At 38.5% G+C, this 21,779-nt stretch overlaps 1 protein-coding gene across 2 annotated transcripts in view; it reads left to right on the top strand.

Moving 5' to 3' along the window:
• The window catches only part of SPPL2A (signal peptide peptidase like 2A), a 20,839-nt gene extending 1,266 nt beyond the window's left edge, over nucleotides 1-19,573 (top strand). Inside the window, exons 3-15 of one of the 2 annotated variants that reach the window (XM_010172489.2) lie at nucleotides 3,050-3,183; nucleotides 5,303-5,454; nucleotides 7,622-7,718; nucleotides 8,678-8,779; nucleotides 10,046-10,127; nucleotides 10,341-10,415; nucleotides 11,121-11,177; nucleotides 11,335-11,388; nucleotides 11,817-11,916; nucleotides 12,844-12,921; nucleotides 13,256-13,416; nucleotides 15,531-15,564; nucleotides 19,248-19,573. In XM_010172489.2, coding sequence (XP_010170791.1) covers nucleotides 3,050-3,183; nucleotides 5,303-5,454; nucleotides 7,622-7,718; nucleotides 8,678-8,779; nucleotides 10,046-10,127; nucleotides 10,341-10,415; nucleotides 11,121-11,177; nucleotides 11,335-11,388; nucleotides 11,817-11,916; nucleotides 12,844-12,921; nucleotides 13,256-13,416; nucleotides 15,531-15,564; nucleotides 19,248-19,279 — 1,158 coding nt within the window. In that variant the 3' untranslated portion in view covers nucleotides 19,280-19,573. The remainder of the gene's footprint in view (nucleotides 1-3,049; nucleotides 3,184-5,302; nucleotides 5,455-7,621; nucleotides 7,719-8,677; nucleotides 8,780-10,045; nucleotides 10,128-10,340; nucleotides 10,416-11,120; nucleotides 11,178-11,334; nucleotides 11,389-11,816; nucleotides 11,917-12,843; nucleotides 12,922-13,255; nucleotides 13,417-15,530; nucleotides 15,565-19,247) is intronic. The other variant, XM_029086076.1, reaches the window with a different exon arrangement.
• Nucleotides 19,574-21,779: the final 2,206 nt, after the last annotated feature.

Here is a 21,779-nt window from a genome sequence, read left to right as displayed (position 1 = left end):
ACAAGATAAGCAGCCTTCCAGTAGACTTGTATACAGTAGCAGCTGCCTGACAGATGTCAAGAGCTATAGCCTGAGAGGGCTGTTCCTTTAGCACAGAAGCTAGAGTGGTTGAACTTGTATTGACTGGCATGGATCTTTTGGGCAAGCAGTACCTTATCAGGCTGGATCTTGAGGAAGGTGTGAGGGTTTTTTTGTCTTTGCCAGGTGATGAGCTCTCTCTTACATAGCATGACAGCATCAGGGCAGTTAGGCAGTATAGTTTGAGTTTCCACTGTTGAGTTCATTGTGAGATGCCAAGCATGTGTCATCAAAATGTGGCAGTTGCAGCATCTCCTCCACTTTATAAGCAGGGGAGTTTGTTTTGGGGGTATTTGGAGTTTGTTTTCCTTGACGTGTAATATTAGGATACAGAGTATTGCAGAGGGTTTTAAAGAAAACAGTGTCCTTTCTTTGGTGTCTCTTTTTCTGTTGTTATTGTGTTGTTGTTTTGTTTTTTTATTTAGTGTTAAATAGCTTTGCTAGGCAGGAGTTGCACTGCGCGTGTTTTTCTGTGAATAGCAGAGGCTAGCAGTAACCTGTGTAGTCTTAGCTTCTTGCAAATTCAGCAAGCTCACTTCACCATTTCTGCTCTTAATCTTCAGAGCTGCCATGGGAGGTTGTCTTAGGTAAGTATGCAAACTGAAACCATTCCTAGATGTGTAGGACTTTGGTTGTTTACTGTCTGTTCCCATTGAACATTGGTTCTTGCTGAGCATTGACGTGACTGAAGGTTTGTGATGACTGTCTGCCATAGTCTTGATGAATACTGTGTTTTGGTTCAGGTTGTCCTCTGTCTTGAAATTTGTTTCTTCAAGTAAGACAAGTGTTATTTGCTTAGTTGAGTGGGTTTAAGATATGCCCTAGTAACGTGAAAGGGAGCTAGGGCAAGGTTAGATCCCTAATTTGTTCTGCATCTTCTCTGTACCACTTTATTGCCTAGAGCTGCTTGGTGTGGTGTCACATAGAATCACTTCCCTATAGCTATAGTAATTTACCAGAGTAACTTTGCTAGTAGATTAGTGTGCCAGACGATGTCTCGTACTGCTGCTGAGGCAAATAAGAATGTGGTTTTATCTTATAACAAGACTGCCTTCATAAAAGTAGTGAGGAACGTAGCCTAGACTACAAGTGATCCTTTCCTGGTTCTGATGTAGATTTTGCCAAAGCTTTCTGGCAACTATTGAATGATTTGTGCTACTTAGAAGCTGGCAGCCATTGTACTCTTCTTACTATAGTAGTATTTCTTTTGTAACTCTTTTCAAGGATTCCAACTTTCTCCTTTTATTTAGAAGAGCGACAGCGCCAGTCTGAGGGTAGCTAGTTTGTATAAGCACTCTTTTCACCTTTTCTTAGAAGATGTCATCTCTGTTGGCTTTCACCATTCCAGTCAGGTATATTCCGAGTCTTGATAGCAAGAGCAGAGCGTTACAAACCTTCAAGTAAAGGGGACAGCTCTCTTGCAGAGTTGTTAACTGATGGAATGTATTTGATTCTAGTGCTCCCTGTGGTGGAAGTTGAGACTTTGCAAGTTTTTAGTGAAGAGCAGAACAACAGGAACAAAAGGAAACAAACAATCGCTCTAGATTCTAATGTGAATTATACCTTATGAGATTTATGAAACTTAAAGGAAAAACTGGATTAAGACATGTTGGAAGTGAATGCTAATAATGTGTAAGCCTTTAGGTTTGTTAGTGGTTTTTTGTGTCTGGCTGTGTTTTGGTTTGTTTGGGGTTTTGTTTGGGTTTTTTACATACAGGATGCTGTAATTTGAATAGGGATTTTTTTTTGCCTTTATCTAATGTTAAGTTCCACTTCATACAACTGCAGTGTTTTACTAGAATTTAATTTTCTTTCTTGTTTTCTGAACTTCCATAACTTCAGGCAAAGGAATGATTCTGACTTCTTTAGCCTGCAGTAAGGTTAATATCTGTAATTAGATAATTCAGATGCTGGAGTGAATCAGCTTTCTTCACATTTGGCCAGTGTATTTCACTACACTACTCAGCTTCCCATTCAGTCTCTCCACTGCCGGTTTGATCTTCTTGTAGCCAAACTTGCCTGGCGTGTTCATCTCCTCTCCTGCTTTTATGCCACATGCAGGCTGTTACCAAATCTGTTTTTCTGATGCATCTCTGAAGTCTGTTGTCACTGCAGGATTGCTTTGGATGCCTTGGCTTACTTTGACTATGGCAGCAAACCTTTCTTCCCTACCACCTTCCATTTCCTGTCAAATTATCATCCTTTCTTTGTTTCTTTAATCTCACCTTTCAGTCAAATGGAAGCATCTTGGTTTTGCCTTCAAGGTTTTTGTACAATTCAGTTATGTCTCTATCTTACCTCCCATCTTCTTCAGTGTTCTTCAGCTGATTGTTTTTTTACTTTGGTCTTAATTTTTTTAAGTAGCATGAAATTCCTTTTTTTTTTTTTTCTTATGAATCCATCTCAAACCATGTTTGTGTAAAGCTGTTATTAAGTACCTTTCTGCTACCTTGAGTTTGCTCTGTGTCCTGTATGAAGCGTTGTGCCTGTGTCTGAACTGTGAGTTTTGTGGTTTCCAGAGCTAGAGCCAGACACCTGCTGATGTATCAGTGGACCCGTGAGTTTGTATTTCAAGTCAGTCGGCTCAGATGTGCTTTCCAGCAGTGCAGATGTCTTTAGTAGTACTTGGTGTTTTGGGGGGATGAAAAGCATTTGGGCTAGAGGCACAGCTTCTGAGAAGTGTGGAAAGAATGCAAAGAAATACCATTTTGCCTTGTGGTGTCCAGGTGTTCCCACAGCAGTAGTAATAGGGTCATTTTCAAACCTGACCATCCTGAAAGGTAATATGGAAAGCACTGCTTCTTTACAGTGACCAAGGCAAATACCTGGGATATCTTGTGCAGTAAGTTGAAAACTTGCTCTCAGCGTTGTGTAGGTTAATATCAGGAAATCATGATGTGCATTGTGTTGGAAAATAAACAATATAATTTCTTTGTTGTCCTTATGAACCAGCCTATATGTTATTTTTCAGATGCTTGGAAGTGAAATTGATGTGACCCTGTATTCACCACCTTTGCCAGAGTTTGATAGCAGTATGGTTATCATCTTCCTAATTGCTGTGTTTACAGTGGCACTAGGAGGCTACTGGAGCGGAGTAGCAGAACTGTAAGTTTTGTTAAATGGAACTGCTTAAATTATGTGGGCTACAAATTTTATTAAAATTGTCACTATGATTAGTGAGAAGTTATGTTCTTTTAGGTTGGTAGTTAAAAAATTAGAAGCTCTAGATGTAATTAGCTGCTTTGCCAAGAAATACTTGAGCACTGCAACCTTTGAAAAATCACCATAGGTCTTTGAGGAACCTTGAGTAATAGATTGTAAAAGTCCCTGAAGGGTAATGCAGCTCTTGGGAGGAGGACTGAGTTAACATTTTGACAAGTTACCAAATACCCTGTAACTAGTATCATAATACTCCAATATCCGTGACAGAAAGTAGGTATTTTAATGACACCTTTAAAATCCAGAGGTACACACGTAGTTGTATGTAGTGTCTGCATTGGTGGGGTCTGTACAACTGCCTTGTCCCAGCTGGCTGTGCAGTACCCTCGGGGATGTCTCTGCACCACACTCCTATCACTAGGAGCACTGGGGAGTGCAATATGGTTGTGTCCAAGTGGCTCCAGACAGTTAAAGTCCAACCAGGCTTATCTGCTTCAGCTTTGTATGTTATCTGGTGCAGCAAGAGAGCCTGGGGCAGTAGCACCTCTAGGACTAGGCAGGGGCAAGGAGGCAGCAGCAGTCCCTGTGCAGGGAAGGGGAGGGAGTGGAAGTGTAGAAGGTGGCAAATGCAGGGAAAGGAGGGGCAGTAGGGGTTTCTGCGCTGTGCTCGGGGGGTGTGCGGCTTTGTTTAGTGAAGTGAAACATGCTTGATGCACAGAACTGGTTTTAATCTGGGGTTAAACTGGGTGTAGCTGTCCTTCCAGAGCACGGTGTTACTCTGCTGCCTCTCTGTTTCTTGGATGTCTTTGTATGCTGAATGGGCCAGTGTGCAGTTCTACCTGCGGCTTCGCTCCTCAGAACAACGGGGAATGGATTGTATGTGATAACAACAGCTTCCTTTTTCCCACTAGTTATGCAAATCTAGTGATTTTAAAGAGATTAAAGAAGTAGAAGAAGGGAGGGGTGTTTCTTTTTTTTTTAAGGCTGGATCTGATTATACTTCTTTAGTACCCTGCAGTGATACAGGGTGTGGCTGTACTGAATGCTAAAGTAACAAGATGTGATGCTGTTCTCCCATATTGAAAAATACCTACATGTAATTATATTAAACTTGTTAAAGTGCACTTTCATAAATCTAGGGTGAGCTTTTTTAAAAAAACCTGCTTATTCAAAGCATGTCCTCTGAGGAGGTGATTCATCTAACAAAGTGCCTTACTCCTGTGGGTTTTTCTCTTTTGAAGATAGCTGTTTCAGTGCTGAATTCAGCATTTTGTAGGTAGGTCCTGGGATTCGTCGGGAACACGCTATCTGATGGGCAAGTTGCACTACTGTCTGTACTAAAAGAGTAGTAGGGCTATCTGTTCAAAGAACAAACACAGCAATTTAAGTCTCCTTATTTTGCATAGGGAGGTATAAATGTGGAGTATGTGTGCATAGAAATCTTACTCCCAGTGAAAATCCCCAATTACTCCCGCTCTCTTTCACTCACTTTGTAATTATGAGGTGTAAGGGTAAAAGAACAAGTACTTAGCTAGCTTCACTCTGCTAACATGAGTGGAGTTTGCAGACACTTAATGTTGAGGTTTTAGAACAGCGTGTAATACTCATGATGTTGATTTATCATAGACATATTTATCAGATTGACTACATTTGGCCCAAGAAATTTTGTAGGCAGAGGTGAGGTACTAATAGAGTTGAGTGCATGCATCCTGGAAAGCAGTCTGAGTTCTGATATTGGACTGTTTTTTCTCACATGGATCAAGGTTTTGGTTGGGGGTACTCCTTAAAGTTGGCAATTACCACATAGTTGGAAAGGAGGGCAGTTAAGAATCTTTCTCCTTGTGATCTATGCTCAGTTAGAAGTGCATATCTCTATTCAAAAATGGAAAGAAACTCAAATGATAAGCCTACCATATTTCTGTACTTTTAAGTCTAATAATGGTATGAAGGATTAGACTGAAATGCTGTCAGTCTAAACACTTTATAATCAGCAGTTCTGGTCGTAGTAAGTAAAACGCTTTTGTAATCTGTCATCTGAGGTAAATGTGTTGTTTTCTTAAAACAGTGAGAATCTGAAGGCAATAGCAAGTCCTGGGGAGAGAGAAACAAGACGGAAAAAGGAAGAAAATGTTACTTTCACCCCTGTGACAGTTATCTTGTTTGTTGTCATCTGTTGTGTCATGCTGGTCTTACTTTATTTCTTCTACAAATGGTTAGGTAAGAATCAATGGATAATCTCATTTCACTTGTTTTCTGCATGGTCTTATTAGGTGTCTAAGTCTTAAAAGCTAGATTTCTAAACTAAAATTAATGTAACTTTTTAAATTGTTCTCTTCATGTATGAGTTGAGAGTTGAAAAGATGTAATTGCTACTTAAAAAAGAGAGAAGCTTTCTTCTACTCTGTTACAAAGGCTGCCTTGACAGTGCTTATTCTGAGTGAAGTAACGTGGAAGAGAGGTGACCAGCAACTAGTAAATAAAGTATGATGTATGTCAGCGTTCTTGGGAGGGTGGCATTGGTAAGTTAGTAGTGTTTAGAGCAAATTTGTTTGTTATATATTGCTACGTTGATGTTAAGTTTGTGGTTGCAGTGCACTAATTGAAGTACCAGGTGAAATGGTGTTACCATAATTGAATAAACTCAAGCATGCTAGCAATAACCTAAGTTCTTGAATTATGCAATTCCAGTGAAATACAGCTTCCAAACTGTTGGTTGACTTTTTTTCCCTGCCCTCAAATCACACATCCGGAAAATGTACAGTGTTTTAAATGACACTTTTTAGTACTATCAATGTAGCTTTCATTCTGAAAGTTTCCTAAATTTAGAATTTGTTACCAGTTAACCTCTTGCTTCTGCAGAAGAAACTTCACCATCCCAACTTCTGGTTTTGTTTGGCTTTTGTTATCTCGACTATGGGCAATGCTACCTTTAGTAAACTTCTCCCACTAAAAGACTGATGAACATGGTCAAAAGATTGAGGTTAAAAATGTCCCCTGTTTATTCTGAGATGTTTCAGGTGAAATTTCAGAAGAGGTGAAGAAGGAGGCCTCTTAAAGGAGAAAGGGAGAGGAGTAACAAATTAGGGGGAGGAAGAAACGTGAATGGTTCAAAGAAAATACGTTAATAGCTTTTTGCTAAGAAACCTTAGTTCTGTGCACTTTGGAACAGACATATATGCGATTTCTTGGAGGTAAAGAAGCTGTTACCATGGTATGACACGCTCTCCCAGGGAAAAAAATCTGTATTTAATTAAAAACAAGCAATGAAAAAACCCCCACTTTGATATGTCACTACTCTAGTGTGTGAATGTAAGTCCTGATACCAATACTTGGAGTTCAGCTCAATTCTCTAACTGAAGTACCAGAGAGGAAGTGTTACCAGCACAAAGCCAGTTGCAAAGCTGAGCTCTGTGATGGGAGTTCTCTGTATCTCTTTTTTTAAGTATTTGGGCATTATTAATTCTGCATTGTTGCCTCAAAATTAGTGATTCCCTAAACAGCTGACTTCTTACTGACCTCAGAGGAACCTGTTGTGCAAAACTTCTCGTTTTGTCAGTTGGGGGCTTAACAGATCATAATGGTGCAAAATCTTGGTTACAACTATAAAATCCACCTTTCTTGCCTGTTTCGGGGTGGGTGGTTGTTTGGTTCTTCCCCCCTCCAGTAATTCTTTATAGGTATCAGAATTGCTTTCTGATTAGACCTTCACTACCCAAAAAAGAAAAAAAAAAACAACTCAAAAATAATCAACAAACAAAAAACCCCACCCAACTAGCAAACAACTGGTTTTATTGTTTTTCCACATTTCAGGGTGCTTACCATAAGTTAGAATACACAATATTCTCTATAAGTTAGAACATGGAATATAGGTTTTTTTCCTAATCAAGTGGTTCCTAACTACATAGAAATTTTTGGAAGTGACAGGGTGTTTAGGATCTTAAAATGCCACCCTAAATCATCAGTCAGAACTTGGGGATGCTGAAACTTCTATGCATAAGCAGACGAAGTGATTGAAGGGAAAATTTTAAGTGAGGAATATTATCAGAAATTGAGAAAGCTGGTAGGTGTAAAGTAGCGCTTTGGTTTTAGCCATAACCAAATAGAAGTATGTGAAAGCATTAACAGATGACATATTTCTTCTTAAAGAAAAGGGATGGGGGAAAAAAAGTTTCAAAACTCAAGTCTTTGCTTGATGAGAACTCCTGTCATGGCAGAGACACTCAGAGCTCAGCACTTTCTGTAATGAGCTGACTGTAGTCTCTAATGACTGTATTGAGCAGTGCTCTGACAGTTTATGTCAAATGTACATTGCTGTGTTTGATCTCTGCTATTTTTCTCTGTTGTATTTTATCACTGATTCCCATCTTCCATTCTTTTTATTTAGTGTATGTTATAATATCAGTCTTCTGCTTGGCATCAGCAATGAGTCTATACAACTGTCTTGCGGCATTAGTAGGAGAAATACCATTTGGGCAGTGCAGGTATTGTACACCTTTCCATTATTATAAATGCAAGGTTTCTTCTGGGTGTTTTCTGGTTGCTACTCAAGGTAGTGTGAAAATATGAGAAGAGTTTGACCAATTGTTTCTTGTATGGTTTAGTGCGTGGGATTGTTAAAAAATAAAATTACAAGCTCCTTTAATAGATATTAAAGGTATCTGAAGCATAATCAACAGTTAAAATAGTATTGTGGGAGATTTGCTGCATTACCTTTATTTGAAAGCATTGCTATAATCAAACTTGATAGGCCCTGCTTGGCTCTCTGAGCTCAGTTTTACAAAATTCTGATTGCCTGTGGGGTGTGCTTACTTTGTTCCTCAAGGAACTCTGTAAGGGGGGATCCTGCACCTTTGATCCTGTTTTGGGCAAGTACTATGCTATAGGCAATAGAGGTTTTTTTCCCCCTTCATATTAGTCTGTACTGTACCTGTGGCAAACCAAGTTTTAACTTTTTTTTTTGCAAAGGCAACACATTGCTCACGTCCTCTGGGTTAAGAAGTTTGTGGTTAACAGACCTAACTTGGTAGGTCAGGGTACAGATAACCTCTTGTTACTGCTCTGAGTTAAATATCCTGCAGGTATGAGTGAGCATGGTAGTGTCCCTGTTCCCCCCTCCCCAGTCCCCCAGACATAGTTCTGTTGGCATAATTGTTATGTGACAGGAATGGATTCAATAAATTCATCTGCTTTCGTGGATATGTTTGCTAAAATGAGGACTGGCCATCAAAGCCCAACTTGACTTACTACCTGTGGGTAATATTTTAATATAGCCCAGAGAAGGACTGGTTCTGCAGATGTAAGAATAATGCCACCTGAGTCTGGACAGAAAAAATGGGCAAAGGAGAAGTTTCAGGATGAGAACACCTTGTCACCTTGTTAGCACAAGCATGTGTTTTGACTGTTGCAGGCTTTCTTTCTTAATTTAATTATTTTCTTTTAGGATTGTATGTGGCAACAAAAACATTGAAGTGAGGCTTATTTTTCTTGCTGCATTCTGCATAGCAGCAGCTGTCATCTGGGCAGTGTTTCGAAATGAAGATAGGTAAGTGATGCATTCTGACTTTAAAGAGTAATAGGAATAATTGTCATTATGAACTTCCCATCTGCCCTGGTTTCTCTGGGATAGAATCATAGAATTAATTCTCTGTCAGAAGAGCTGCATTTTAAGAAAACTGCAGCACCCAATTTAGTGAGAACGAAGTTGATAAGACACTTTGTTTTAGTTTGTGACCAGCCATGGTATGTGGGTTCCCATAGTGAACAAGAGGTCTTCAGCAGTTTAGTTAGCCAGGTGCTAAGGCTAGGAGGAGCGAAAGCCAGGGCAGCTGGCCCAAGCTGGCCCACAGAAGTATTCCTTCCCATAAACTCACACTCACTATAAATTGGAAAGTTTGCTGGGGACAACCCTCTTCCTCAATGGCCCTCATCCCTGGAGGGTCTTGCCTGTCATTCTGCCCCCAAGGCCTGCTCTTCCGCTTGTTGTGACTGTCACATTTTCGTCATCTGAGTATAACTTTGTGTATTTTATATTAGTATTAGTTATTATTATTTCATTAAATGTTTTCATTTCAACCCACGGGTCTCCTTTCCTTTTCCCAATTCCCCTGCCCCAGGGGTGGGGAGGAGTCATTGGTGATACAACAACTAGCTAAACCAAGACACCTTCGTGTGACGAATCCTGGAGCATAGCATCCTTCTAAACTCCAGTACCAATATCAAAGAAGTCATGAAAATACTTAAGAAGCTTAACAAGCATGGGAATAATAGAGAACAAAGCTATACAAATGAACTGTGTGGTAATTTGAAGTTACAAAAAATTATGAAGATGAGGAAGAACTAGCTTCAGTGCTATTAATTCTACAGAAATTTTTTTTAAAAAGTGCAAAAATAGCGTAGGGACCATAGGACTTATGTTTCCCATGTTCCAGTGGAAGCACAGGATCACAAATACACAAATATTATAGTACAATCCCAAGCAGCATCTTGAGCCAGGTGTGAAGTAGAGCTTCCAGTCAAGTGAGCAATGATACAAGTGAACACCAAGGCCCTATTATGGCCTCTGTTCAACTCCTTTTCTCTGTAACACACTGCCAAAGAACAGTTACCTATTTATGATCAGAGGTTAGTGTAAACTGACCATCTTGAAACTAGTACTTTGTGGTTTTGGTAGCAATACTTTCTGAAAACTAATTTCTTGCTTTCCAGTCCATTTCGTAATCTTGATATTTCCAGCAAAATCTAAAAACATTATTGCACTGATATTCCAGCAGTAGTTTGAACAATGTTTAAAATGTGCTCTTATTTTTAGGTGGGCTTGGATTTTGCAAGATATTCTGGGAGTTGCTTTCTGCCTAAATTTTATTAAAACACTGAAAATGCCCAACTTTAAGGTACTGTAAGTTGCTTGCCTTAAGAAAGTATTCTAATCCCATGAATCTGTAACTTTATTGTCAGGAAAAAATCTTTACAATTTTTAGTGTTATGCCAGAATAAAAACATGGGAGGGGTTTCCTCTTCCTTTTTGGTGGTACAGTAATGGTACCAGAATTTAGCTATGCAGTCCTTGAAAACCTGTAGTAATATTTTCTCCTTTTTCTTGCCAGTCCTGTGTGATACTTCTAGGCCTTCTCCTTCTATACGATGTGTTTTTTGTCTTCATAACACCATTTATCACAAAGGTATGTCTGTGAATTTATCTGTCAAATAAAACCAAAAATGTTGTCTGGTCATTGGGGCGGTATTTTTGTCAGATTAGTGTTTTCAGTATTCTCAGTGCAGAAATGCTGACTTCCTTTTCTTTTTCTTCATTTAAACCAGCAGTGGCCTAAATTTTCATCTTGTATGGGCTGTAGAGCATAATGCTTGTGTAGGTGCCATGAATTTTGTTAAATAACTAAGTTTTCAGCAATCACATGGCCAAAAGTAGGTTGTCCCCAGTTGTGTGACAGTGCGATGATGAGAAATTACCGTCCTCCAGTTTTCTTCCTCCTTTTGCTTTTAACACCTGTGTACTGGAACATGCTCTAGTACTTTCTGCAGTGCTCATTTGCAGTGTAGTATGAACTGTATGTAAGTGTACCTTCTTTTGCTTTGAAGCAGAAAGCTCATGGCAGAAAAAGCTGACACATTTTTATCTAAACTGCTGGCTACATCTAGTGGATTTGTTGTTTGGTTTTTCTAAAACAATTATTTTAGGCTGGACTACCTGTTTTCAATGCAAAACGATACTGTATAATACTGTACAATACTAGTGCATTCCTTTTGATGTTCAGGATTTTTCCAATCCTGACTTGTATGATGAGGTACATGCAGGTTTTTTAAATGTAGTATGAATGTTTCGGTATATTAAACTGCTAACTTCTGAAAAATAACCTTAATTTCAGAACGGGGCGAGTATAATGGTTGAAGTTGCAGCTGGTCCTTTTGGAAACAGTGAAAAGGTATGAACAGTTCTTTTACTCCGTGCAACATAAAAATACTGACACTGCATAGCTAATTCATAGTGTGCTTTTTGGCATAACTTTCTCACAAAATATAGCCAGCTTCTGCTATTTTCTTTTAAGTATTAAATACCTGTTGACTTGGGTTTGATCCTAGAATGATGGAAACTTGGTGGAAGTCCCTACTGAACGCTCAGCTCCCCATGAGAAAGTAAGAATTGTATTTCAGATACTGGATTTTTAAATTATTCCCTCTGAAAAGACTATTCTTTTGGGGAAAACCTGACTGTCCAAATTTCTCTTCAGGGCCTGGATATCACTGATCAATATTCTGTAGTTAGGTTAATAATCCAGTTTTGTTATTACCATTATATGGATAAATGTTGTTTTAACTTTTTTTTTGTGTGTGCATATCATTTGTAAATCTGAAATTCCAGCTTACCTGTTGCCTTAAGCTTTATCCACTCTCTATGTTGGTTTCTGGTTTTTCCTTTAGGTTCTACCTATTTTGAAGTTCTGCATTAACAATAAATTAATTATATTAAGCCTGTTTCTTAATTTAAGCAAACAAAAAAAAACCCAAACCACCAGGATGCTCTAGATTAGATTTATGTGGGCTTCTGAAATACTGTTTTACAGTTACCTGTGGTTATTAGAGTGCCTAGAATTGAATACTCTGCAGCGACACTGTGTGACATGCCATTTTCATTGTTGGGTTTTGGAGACATTATTGTCCCAGGTGAGCAAATATTTTTCGCAACTGTAATTTATGATTAAACATTTTGGGCTTGCTTCTCAACTGACTTGAATTTATTCTACAAAGTAATTACTAAATCAAATACAGCGGTTTGCCTTGATCTGTCCGTGCAGAATACAACAGTTCTTATATGCACAATATAGGAAAGCTCACTATGTTACAGAAATAGTTGCTTAAAAAGTGAAGGGTTTTTTTTTCCTGTTGCACTGTATTGTGTAAATACAAGTCCCACAGATAAATCCAGTTGTCAGTAATAATTAAATCACAGAATGACAGAATATTAGGGATTGGAAGGGACCTCAAAAGATCTAGTCCAATCCCGCTCTAGTCCAAATCTCATTGAAATCTCACAGAAAGCAAGCATTCTGTGACCTTCATAGTATTTTCCTATCTGAGACTACCTAATTAGAGGTGAGGTAACGGAAAATGTATTATCAAGTTTTTCCATCTTTCTCAGGAGAGATGAATTTTGCTGTAGTTGGAGTCTTGAGCAAATTACTTGAGTCAGGCACAAAGCACCATCTTGTGAGCAGCATACAGGCAAAATTGCTGATGGTTAAGAGCAAGCATTAAAGTCCTGTTGAAGAAAAGTATTAAGATTAAGTTGCTACTCTTCTGTATTAGAAAATTGAAAATAGCACGATGGAATTAGCTTGCGTAAAAAACCAAAATCTTTTAATACCAAGCTCACTTGGCTCATGTTTCCATTATGGTTTTGATTTTCAAGACTTACTGTAGGATTTTCTTCTTCTGGTTCCTGACTTTCCAGAAAAAAAAATAGGAAGATAACATACAGTAATGAGAAGTCTTACAATATATGTTGATCTGATTTGGAGGAATGGGGAGAAAAAAATTAATGGCTAAACATTTCATTAATCTTTTTTTTTCCCCCCCTGCCTCTCCTTCAAGGGCTTCTGGTTGCCTATTGCCGAAGATTCGATGTTCAAACAAGTTCATCTTCAATATACTACATTTCCTGTACAATAGGTAAATCATGTGATATTTCAGCAATGTTAATCTTCATGCTAGCTTTTTTTAAATGGTAGAACTAGATAGTTTTCTTCAGGTAAAGAAAGGTTCAATGTTGCCAAGAATCTCTTTTTAATGTGGCTGTTCATATTTAAGGTGAGTATTCTTTATGGCAGTCAGTTGCTTTGAGAAACCTTGCAAGTACAGAGCAGCCTATTGTCCCTCTTTTCTTCAGTTATATTAACAAGGAAGATATTACTTTTAAAAAAATTAATTCTGGCTTACTAAATGAGTGACTTAATTTAAAAATTCACCTGTTCTTGATTGTGTATGTATAAATATCTTTTTATAGCTTATGCCATTGGTATGGTGCTGACTTTCATTGTTTTGGCATTAATGAAGATGGGACAACCTGCCCTTCTCTATCTTGTACCATGTACACTCATTACTAGCTCGCTTGTTGCTTGGAGGCGCAAAGAGATGAAGAAGTTTTGGAAAGGAAGCAATTACCAGGTAGGCTGGATTGTTGTTAATTCCTTTGAGTATATGCTTCTCTAAGTACCTGGTAATATATCACCCCTGCAAGCCAGTTTTTGCTAGTCTTCATGTTATCTTCTGGAACTAATAAGGGAAAATAGTCTTTATTTTTAGAAAATCTTAGTCTAGTAGTTGACATGGAAGAACAAAGCTTAAGGGAGGTTAAATAACTGGGTCAGTACTCATGGGAAAAAGTAATTTGTTCTGGTTTGTTTTATTTGAAATGTCTTTTCACGTTTTAACATTCCTCAACTATCATCATGATGTGGTACAACATGAGTCACTGCACTAGTCCTGTATTAAAAGACAGTTCAAAAAAGTTGGTGATCAACTAGAATTGTAGAAACTTTCCATGCATCACTGGCATCCTGCATTGTCAGGATTATACAGAGTATTCAGCAACAAAATAGCTGGGTGGTTATATCACTGTGTTCTGTCACAGTGCAGCACCCTGTGTGCACACTGCCTTGGGTATTCTGCATTTCCCCTTTGTCTGTCTCTGACACTACCAGGAACTGCAGTCCGTAAAACCCCACCAGCTGTCTGCCTCTCCCTGGTGACATGTGCACATTCCCCCGATGTGACTTGCTGTGGTAACTTGCTGTGCCAGTAGCCCTTACGAGCTGGCATTTATCATAAGACAGACCGCTCTCGAGATTACTCTAAACTGTGTTTGAGACCTGAAGTCCAGTATTGTGTGAGTTCAGAAACTGTCACCTGTATCTAGGTTGCGGTGGACTCGGCTCAGAGAATGGACAGGCTGTGGTGAGGGAAGGTGGGCAGTGTGAAGTTGATAGTGGAAAGGAGCAGCTCCTGCTTTTTCAGCTTCTGGAGTGCAGGGTTTAAGTGGGTCAGTGGAAGTCAAGGTGGTGGTAATTCTTGTCAATGCAAAACTGCAGGCACGCAGCTCCTATGGTACTGTCAGCTAAATGCTACCTTTTGTTGATCTAACTAATATTCTACACCTGCCTCAGCCAGAGGTTGGCTAGGTATGAAATTGCTCAGGAGATCTTCAGCTTTAACTGGATACCCTGTCATCTTATTTACAAAAACACCTATTCTCCTTTCATAGGTCCAGTGAATAGAAATGTTTCTTTGTAGGTCAGAATGAATTTGTCTTACCATGCATTTGTATATAAATTGGTGACTGTTTGCTATTCTAAAATAGTGTCACCTATATGAAGCCCAGTAACTCTGGGTCTGTTGGAGGAAAAAAAGCTTTGCAATTTATTTTCCTCACTTGAGTTCTGAGTAAGATTGGCCTAAGTAAATCTGGCAACTCTCTTTAGCGACAAAAATTTCTTGTACTTCTCATAGCAAAACTCATACTTGGAAGAATTATGTTGCCATAGTAGTTATTTCATGTCCTTTCAACTGGTTTCTTGAAGGATTAAAACTGCTCTGAACTTCAGCTTGTTTTGAGGTCAGATGACTCCTTTTCTAGCACAATTTAAAATGTTGATTTCCTCCCCCACTCCACCACCCCCGAGTTAGACTTGTCTGTGATTGAGTGTCTCTGTGTAACTTTACTAACTCCTATTTTCCTATAACTTTCCAAAGAACGTTTTCTGTATTAATTTTTTTCCAGAGGGTGTTATTCAAGTTGCACTCTCAGAACACTGCAGTGTTGATCTTTCTCATACGTTCTTCTCCTCACATAAAGCTGTATTTTGAACTGTCCTTACTGAACTTACAAACAAACAGGCAAAACCAAAAACCCCAAACCACACAACCCTCAGGTTGAAATCTCCAGCTTTCAGTGCTCATTCTGAGGAGGAAAGATCCAGAAAGGTGACAAAGGACTATTTTTTGCTACATCAATGGTAGTTTGGACTGGAGCGGAGCTGTCCCATTAACAGTGGTGACCAGACTTCTATAGAGGTTCGCTTTGTCCTCATGGGAACAGGGAAACTTTGAAGACTTGTTAAGTGTCCTAAGAATAGGGGTACAAGAGCATGTACAGCGTACCAGGTGACTAAACTTCGTGACTGCTACTGTTTGTTTATAGTCCATTAGTTAGCTTTTTTGAGTTTTGGGTTTTTCTGATTTTTATTGTGTATGATTTTAATAATGGAATGAATTTTATTTAGGTATCGGACTCCTCCAGGACGCCTTTGCTACAAGGTGTGATTATGGCCTTCTTTTAATGCACCTTTATTAATCATCTTATGGTTTCTTTTTTTTTCCCCCTCTGCTTCCTCTTTTCTTTCTTGTTTTGCATCTATCTTCTTTTTAATTTTTCTGAGTAATTCAATAGAAGAGGGTAGAAGTGAAGACAAGTTATAAATCTGTTTTTCTGCCTATGTGGTGGTTTTTTTCTTTCTTTAGAGGAATACAGGAAAACTTAATAGAAAATACCGATAGAGCCATGATTCCTAAGCCTGAAGGCAGGCTTTGTATGCCTCTCTACTCTATAATTTCCTAAATCCCTAGGAATGTCTTCAGATGTTTAGAATTGGTGTTACTTCCTCTATTGTTACCTATATAGAAGTCCTTCACCTAATTTTTCTGTGCCTCTGCATCGACATGAAAACCTGTTTAGTGCTAAACAATTTTGTTGTCCTCTGTTATAATGTTCAGCATTATAATTTGCCTTTAGTAATCATGCTTACAGTCCCTCTATCATTTTATTACTTGACAGTATACTTTATCCCATACTGTCTCCAGTGCTTGCAGTGGGATTGGGAGCAAGGATTTGGACCAGCTTTTGTGGTCTTGCTGCTGCACAGCTTCTAGACTGCAGCAGGAAGGTTTAACCTTCCTAGGCCATAGCTCGTGACTGCTAACAATGATGGCATTTATTTTAACTGTCCGTTGTCTCAAGCACAGCATGGAGAGAGCAATGCATGCTTTCATATTTCAACTTCTTGCAGAATTTAAGTATTTAAATGTAATCTTGAATTATAGTTGGCAGTCTAGAGTTATATATGTATTTATAAAGCGCAGCTTGTCTGCCCTATACACTGAAGACAATTTGAGATGATGAACTCTGCCTCACATTTTTAAATACTTGCAAATTAATCATAGCTATAAGTTGTTAAGAATTATTTGAATGCAGCATCATCAGAGTGAATCTTGCAGGCAAGTGTGTGCATGGGTACTGTGTACTCTTTTACAGGTGGGAGTTTGTATTGCCACTTCTAGTTTGGCTCTGTGTGTATGAGGTTTTTTGGGTTTCGTTGGTTTTCTTGGGTTTTAATACTTCACCACATTAGGAGACAGCCTTGTAGCTCAAATACATTTATGTCTAACCTATCTTGACACCTCCTCCTTAAAAACTGTCAGGAATTCAAATGTGGGAGAAAAGCTTTTGAATCTCTTGCACTTAAAAATGTTCATCGGCTCTCCACAACGTACAGTCTTTGGCTCTTTCAAGGCTTGAAACAACAACTTTGTCCAGGATTTTAGCACGGTGCCTTCATCTTGCTGCTGGTTGTCGTAAAGATTCCTGCAGCTTCTGCTGAGGCTTTGAGGGTGAGGTTGTCCTGACAGAACCTATACACTTGTGGAAAAAGCTGCTTAATGCAATCTTACACTTTCAGAAAGGCATCTGTTGTCCCTGACTTCAAGTTGTGGGCTCTCCTTCTATATGGTGGAGAGATTAGAAATGGGGTGAAGAGGCTTTTTTTGGTTTTTTTTGCCTTGTAACATTTATGTATATCAAAGAACCCCAAACACCCTTTATGCTTTACTAGACATTTTGGTTTTAAAGTTAAATTAAAAATCTGATATATTAATTAGAGAAGCAGAGACTTTAAATAAATAAATACAGGTGGTATCTCCAGCATAAGTACATTTTTGTGCTACTTACCTTGTTGTAGGATTAAGAGAAGAATCTTTGACTTTGGGGTACACTGAATTGTTGCAAATAGTGTTAACTCTTCCTTATGGAAGCATCTTGTCAGTTTAATAGGGAAATATTTTACAGGAATGCTTACCAAAACTACCTTCTCTCTGCCAGCTGTTAGATGATCCTCCTTAGGACGAAGGAAGATACATGGCATTACTTGATGTAATGTGGTAGTTGTGGGGTTTTTTGTTATTTTTTCCTGAAAACAGTCCTCATTCAAAATGACATTTTGACTTCTGTAATTGTAGGGAGTGTTTTGCTTTGGGTGACTTTTGATGTGGATTATTGGTCACAGTGCAGAGGGAAAGTTCTAGATATACTGAAGTGAATGCAAGATTGTCATTAGCACAGGAACTTGGTGTTCACTGCTGGACGGAGCATGAACTATTGCTGTAACTCAGTTCTTAGGTGTATTGGCAAGACTAGTGCCTACCTTAATTCTGACACATGAAGGGAGGGATGTCAAAGACCTTTTCTGGTTTTAGTCAGATTTATATTGTGGCCACTAGACTCTCCTAAGCCTTACCCGAGTCCCAGTGACTGGTTTCTGCCTTGGAACTGTCATCTCAACTTCCTGCGCGGCATGGTGGTGTGTCTGGATTGGGAAACAGCTTGTTTAAGCAAACCTGCTTTTAATAAGGTCCGTTTGTGTACCTTGCAATGAAACAATTCTGTCGGCATAAAAGAAGGTATGGCACAGGGGTGGGTCATGGCTAAAGAAGAAGAGAGAAGTTAGTGGAATTACTCTCTTTGCCCTGTATACACAATTATACCACACTAAAGTGCATATGACACAACAGTGCTGGAGCCTGGCTTTATCTGCCAAGGATCCTCCAGTGGGTGCCAGTAGGACAAGAAAGTAGTTGTGTCCTCATGGCCCAGCTTAGAACCCACGCAGTGAGCAGCTGTTTTACAGAAAGACAGGGAGCCTTTTTACTAGTAGGCAGGATATGCCACTGTGGAAGAACGTATGTAGGGTTTTCTGCCTCTTGATGCAGAAAGCATTATGCCCTCGTCCTAATAATCCTGCCACGCTGGGCACGTGAGCTCCTCGACACGTTTCAGCATTATTTTTACTACTCTCTATCTTCTGTCTCTGGTTGTCAGCTATCAAAACTGTCCAATCCTTGGCCTCTTGTTATTTATGCTTGATTCTGAAGCCCTCAGACTGATGGTTTGTCATGCTAACAAATGTCTGTATTACCTCTGTAGTTTATTCAAAGCCTTGTCCCAGGGAGGAAAGCAGAGCCTTCATTGCCCTCTAGCAATACAGCAGTGGGTAGGGAAACAGGCTGCTTTGAGTAAGGAAAAGTACAACCTTGTCCTGTGTCATTCAGTTGACTTGATCAGTTACATCAACTGGAAAGTATAGTCAGTCTATATAATAATCTGGTTTAGATTATTTTCTGTTGCAGGACTTTACAATTCCATTTCCTTTATCCTTTTTGAAATAAAAAGAAAATTTACGAAGAAATGTTGCCAATAAAGTTAGTTTTCACTAACTGTGATACAGCTAGCCTTTAGTCAGGAAAAGAGAAAGCTAGTCTTCTCTATTCAAGTTATTTCTTGCTACCTGTAAATGTTAGGTATCCTAGATCTCATTTCCAGTTCTGCAAACCATGTCTTTGAAAACTTTGCTTAACCCCAGTCAGGTTTTTTGTTCTCTGTATTTAATAATTGAGACACTTTTGACTCATAAGTTTAATTTCTTGTAGAGGACTTGAATCCTTGGTTGGAGAATACTTTTGTAGTGGAAAGCATTAGCTAAGAGAGCTCTGATTACTTGGCTTGAATACTTTCCTGATCTATAGAGGACTTCCTGTCTGTACGCTGCTAAAATGCACTCTAACACTTTTAATTATATTTCTCTTAGCTAACAAATACTTTGGACCAGTGGGGGAAAAAGCATAATTCTTTATAAAAAGCCATCTCTCTCTTTTTTTCTTTTTACGTTTAGATGATGGAACACCTGGACTATACAGGAAATGAAGAAAGCACAGCACCAGCCAGTGAACAGCGTGCAAGACAATAACATGTAGGATCCTGATTTAAAGTAGTACTCAAATTTTCTACAAGTTAATTACAGTAAATTTGGTGAAATTTTACAATAGAGTATTTCCTATTCTGTGTCAAAGGGTTTTTTACTCCCGTACCTATATTTTTATGGAAAATATTGTTGATAACATAAAAGTAATCAAAATAGACTTGCATTTTTACAGGCAAACCATAGCTAGTAAAACCGTGCCTTATTTTGATTTAAATAAAAGGATATTTTCTATGCAATTTTCCAAATGTGTTTCTATACAGTATATTTTTATAACAGTTCCTTGCCCATATCAGTTTGATGCATGAAATGTTTTCTTAATTTTGATTAGTCAAGTTTCATTTAAAAAAAAAAGTACACTACCTTTCATACAATTTCTTTCCAGATTTTGAATGCAAAGATTGATAGTAATGTAACTATAGCAACTAAAGAATGAAACTATAGTTCCATTACTACAACTAATTGAATAAACAGTGTGTATGTTAGTCAATGTACACTGTAAGCCATAAAACAGATAACAGGGCAAATTTAGATTGGGGTTGTGAGCTCTTCCCTCCCCGTAGTATCACTGGCTTATGCCTTAATTGTGACAATTGTTAAGCTTTGATGCAAGTCTTTGGATTATATACATTGCCAACCATTTCCAAAATAATAAAAGCAGAAAGGTACTTACACAGCGGTCCTGGAAATTTAAGTGCAGCTACTGGAATAGTTGACAAACAAGATGGAGCAAAAGGCAAGGGGATCTTTGCTCAGGAAGTGCTATCTGGGGGAGTGGGGTGAAATGTTAACCCCAGCCTGGTGGTTCTCCTACCCATTGAGACTAGGTCTGTATTTGTGGTCTTCATTTGGCTGTAGATCCATTCAAAGGGATAGGGGAAGACAGGACATTTTTTTAGCTTTGGCATCTAAACAATACTTTTTTTTTAAAAAAAAACCCTATTTTTGAAAATTCTCTACGTTTGATCGACAAAAGAACAGGTTTGAATAGTGCTAGTAGTGCCTGTGTTAGTTAAGGCCAATGCATGTGTTTAACTTGTTTACTCTTAATTTGTTTTAGCTTTTAAAGACTTGGAAAAGAAGAAATAGTTTAAATCATTAGTTTGCATTTAGAAGAGTTTGAGTTTGTTTGAGACTTTTTCTTTTTCCAGGAAACTGCAAATTGAGGGGGATTAGGCATAGAAAATTTGTATAGCTGTAATGCTAACACTTTACACCAAAGAAAATTGGAGAAGGCACCAACAGGAAACCACTGAGTTCACTTAGTGCTCATGTCAGGTAGTCATTAAAACATTTTTCCTATTCTTTAAATTAATGTCATTCCTATAGTCAGTGTAAGTTCAAGAACCCCAGAGAAAACAAGCGAATAAGCACACGCTGGGCAATGGCAACGCAGGCTTTCCTGCACTGCCTCATGGAAGTGTCCTCAGCGTTTGTCTGAAGGTCACCTCTAGACATTTATAGTTAGTTTGGGGCATGTTGACTAAGGAAAACTTACCCAGATTAAATCTAGTTTAGCTGGATTTACTTTGGAAGTATGCTAATTGAGACAATTGTAAATCTGTATGGGGAGTTAACAAAGACTTACTGGAAATTCACTGCTTTATGTAATTTATATCAAGTTTGTTTGCAAGAGTCAGGAGCGCAAAAACTTACAGCCCGAGTATTAGTTGTTGCTGTTCACACAGATTGACCGTGGTGCCAGTTGATACGGGTGAGATAAACCACCTTGTTTGCAACTTCTCTAAGGAAACAGAAATTACAAACAGTTCTCATATGTTAGTAGTTGCCCCTCGAATTTCTTGAACTGACAGCCTCAGAATACAATGATCTTGCACATCATCTTCAATTTTTATTTGACTGGCACTTAATAATAAATTACAGCATATCTCAGTGTTCCAGTAGCTGGAAAACTTGTCTTCTGATACGTTGTCATACTCTTTTTGACGAGCCCAGTATCTGCAAAAGTTAAATGGTTGTGAATAAGTTTCTGAAAATTCGTAGAAGAGATAAAGTGATAACTGATTCGAAGTCGTGTACTACTCAAAGCCCTCAGCAGCTTCACAGATCTATGTAATATGACTCCTTTTTTTCTTTGAAATCTTCTGCATGGAGGATTTATTAAATTTTCAACTGTAAATGATAATGGAATTAGTAGGAATAAACATAAGTGTATTCGGGAGCTTGATGTGAAAACTTTGTCTTGTCCTGTGCCTAATTATGCTCCATGCCTGATCGTGCCTGAGGTTTCACACACGTGTGCTGCAGTTTAATGGGATGTAAACTAACTTTTTTCTTTCAAATGCTTAGGTGCTTTGTTTACAAAAATTAAGAATGGCATTTAAAATTTTATGTAAATAATAGGTTGGTATTGACTACTGAAATGAGGTTTTTGTAAGTTCAATAGAACTGATTGCAACACTTGTAGCAATTTTGAGTGTTTTT

The sequence above is a fragment of the Antrostomus carolinensis genome, unplaced genomic scaffold, assembly GCF_000700745.2.
Source record: "Antrostomus carolinensis isolate BGI_N321 unplaced genomic scaffold, ASM70074v2 scaffold3387, whole genome shotgun sequence".
Taxonomy (NCBI): domain Eukaryota; kingdom Metazoa; phylum Chordata; class Aves; order Caprimulgiformes; family Caprimulgidae; genus Antrostomus; species Antrostomus carolinensis.
Note: the sequence above shows the minus strand (reverse complement) of the source record. Positions and strands in the feature narration are given on the sequence as shown.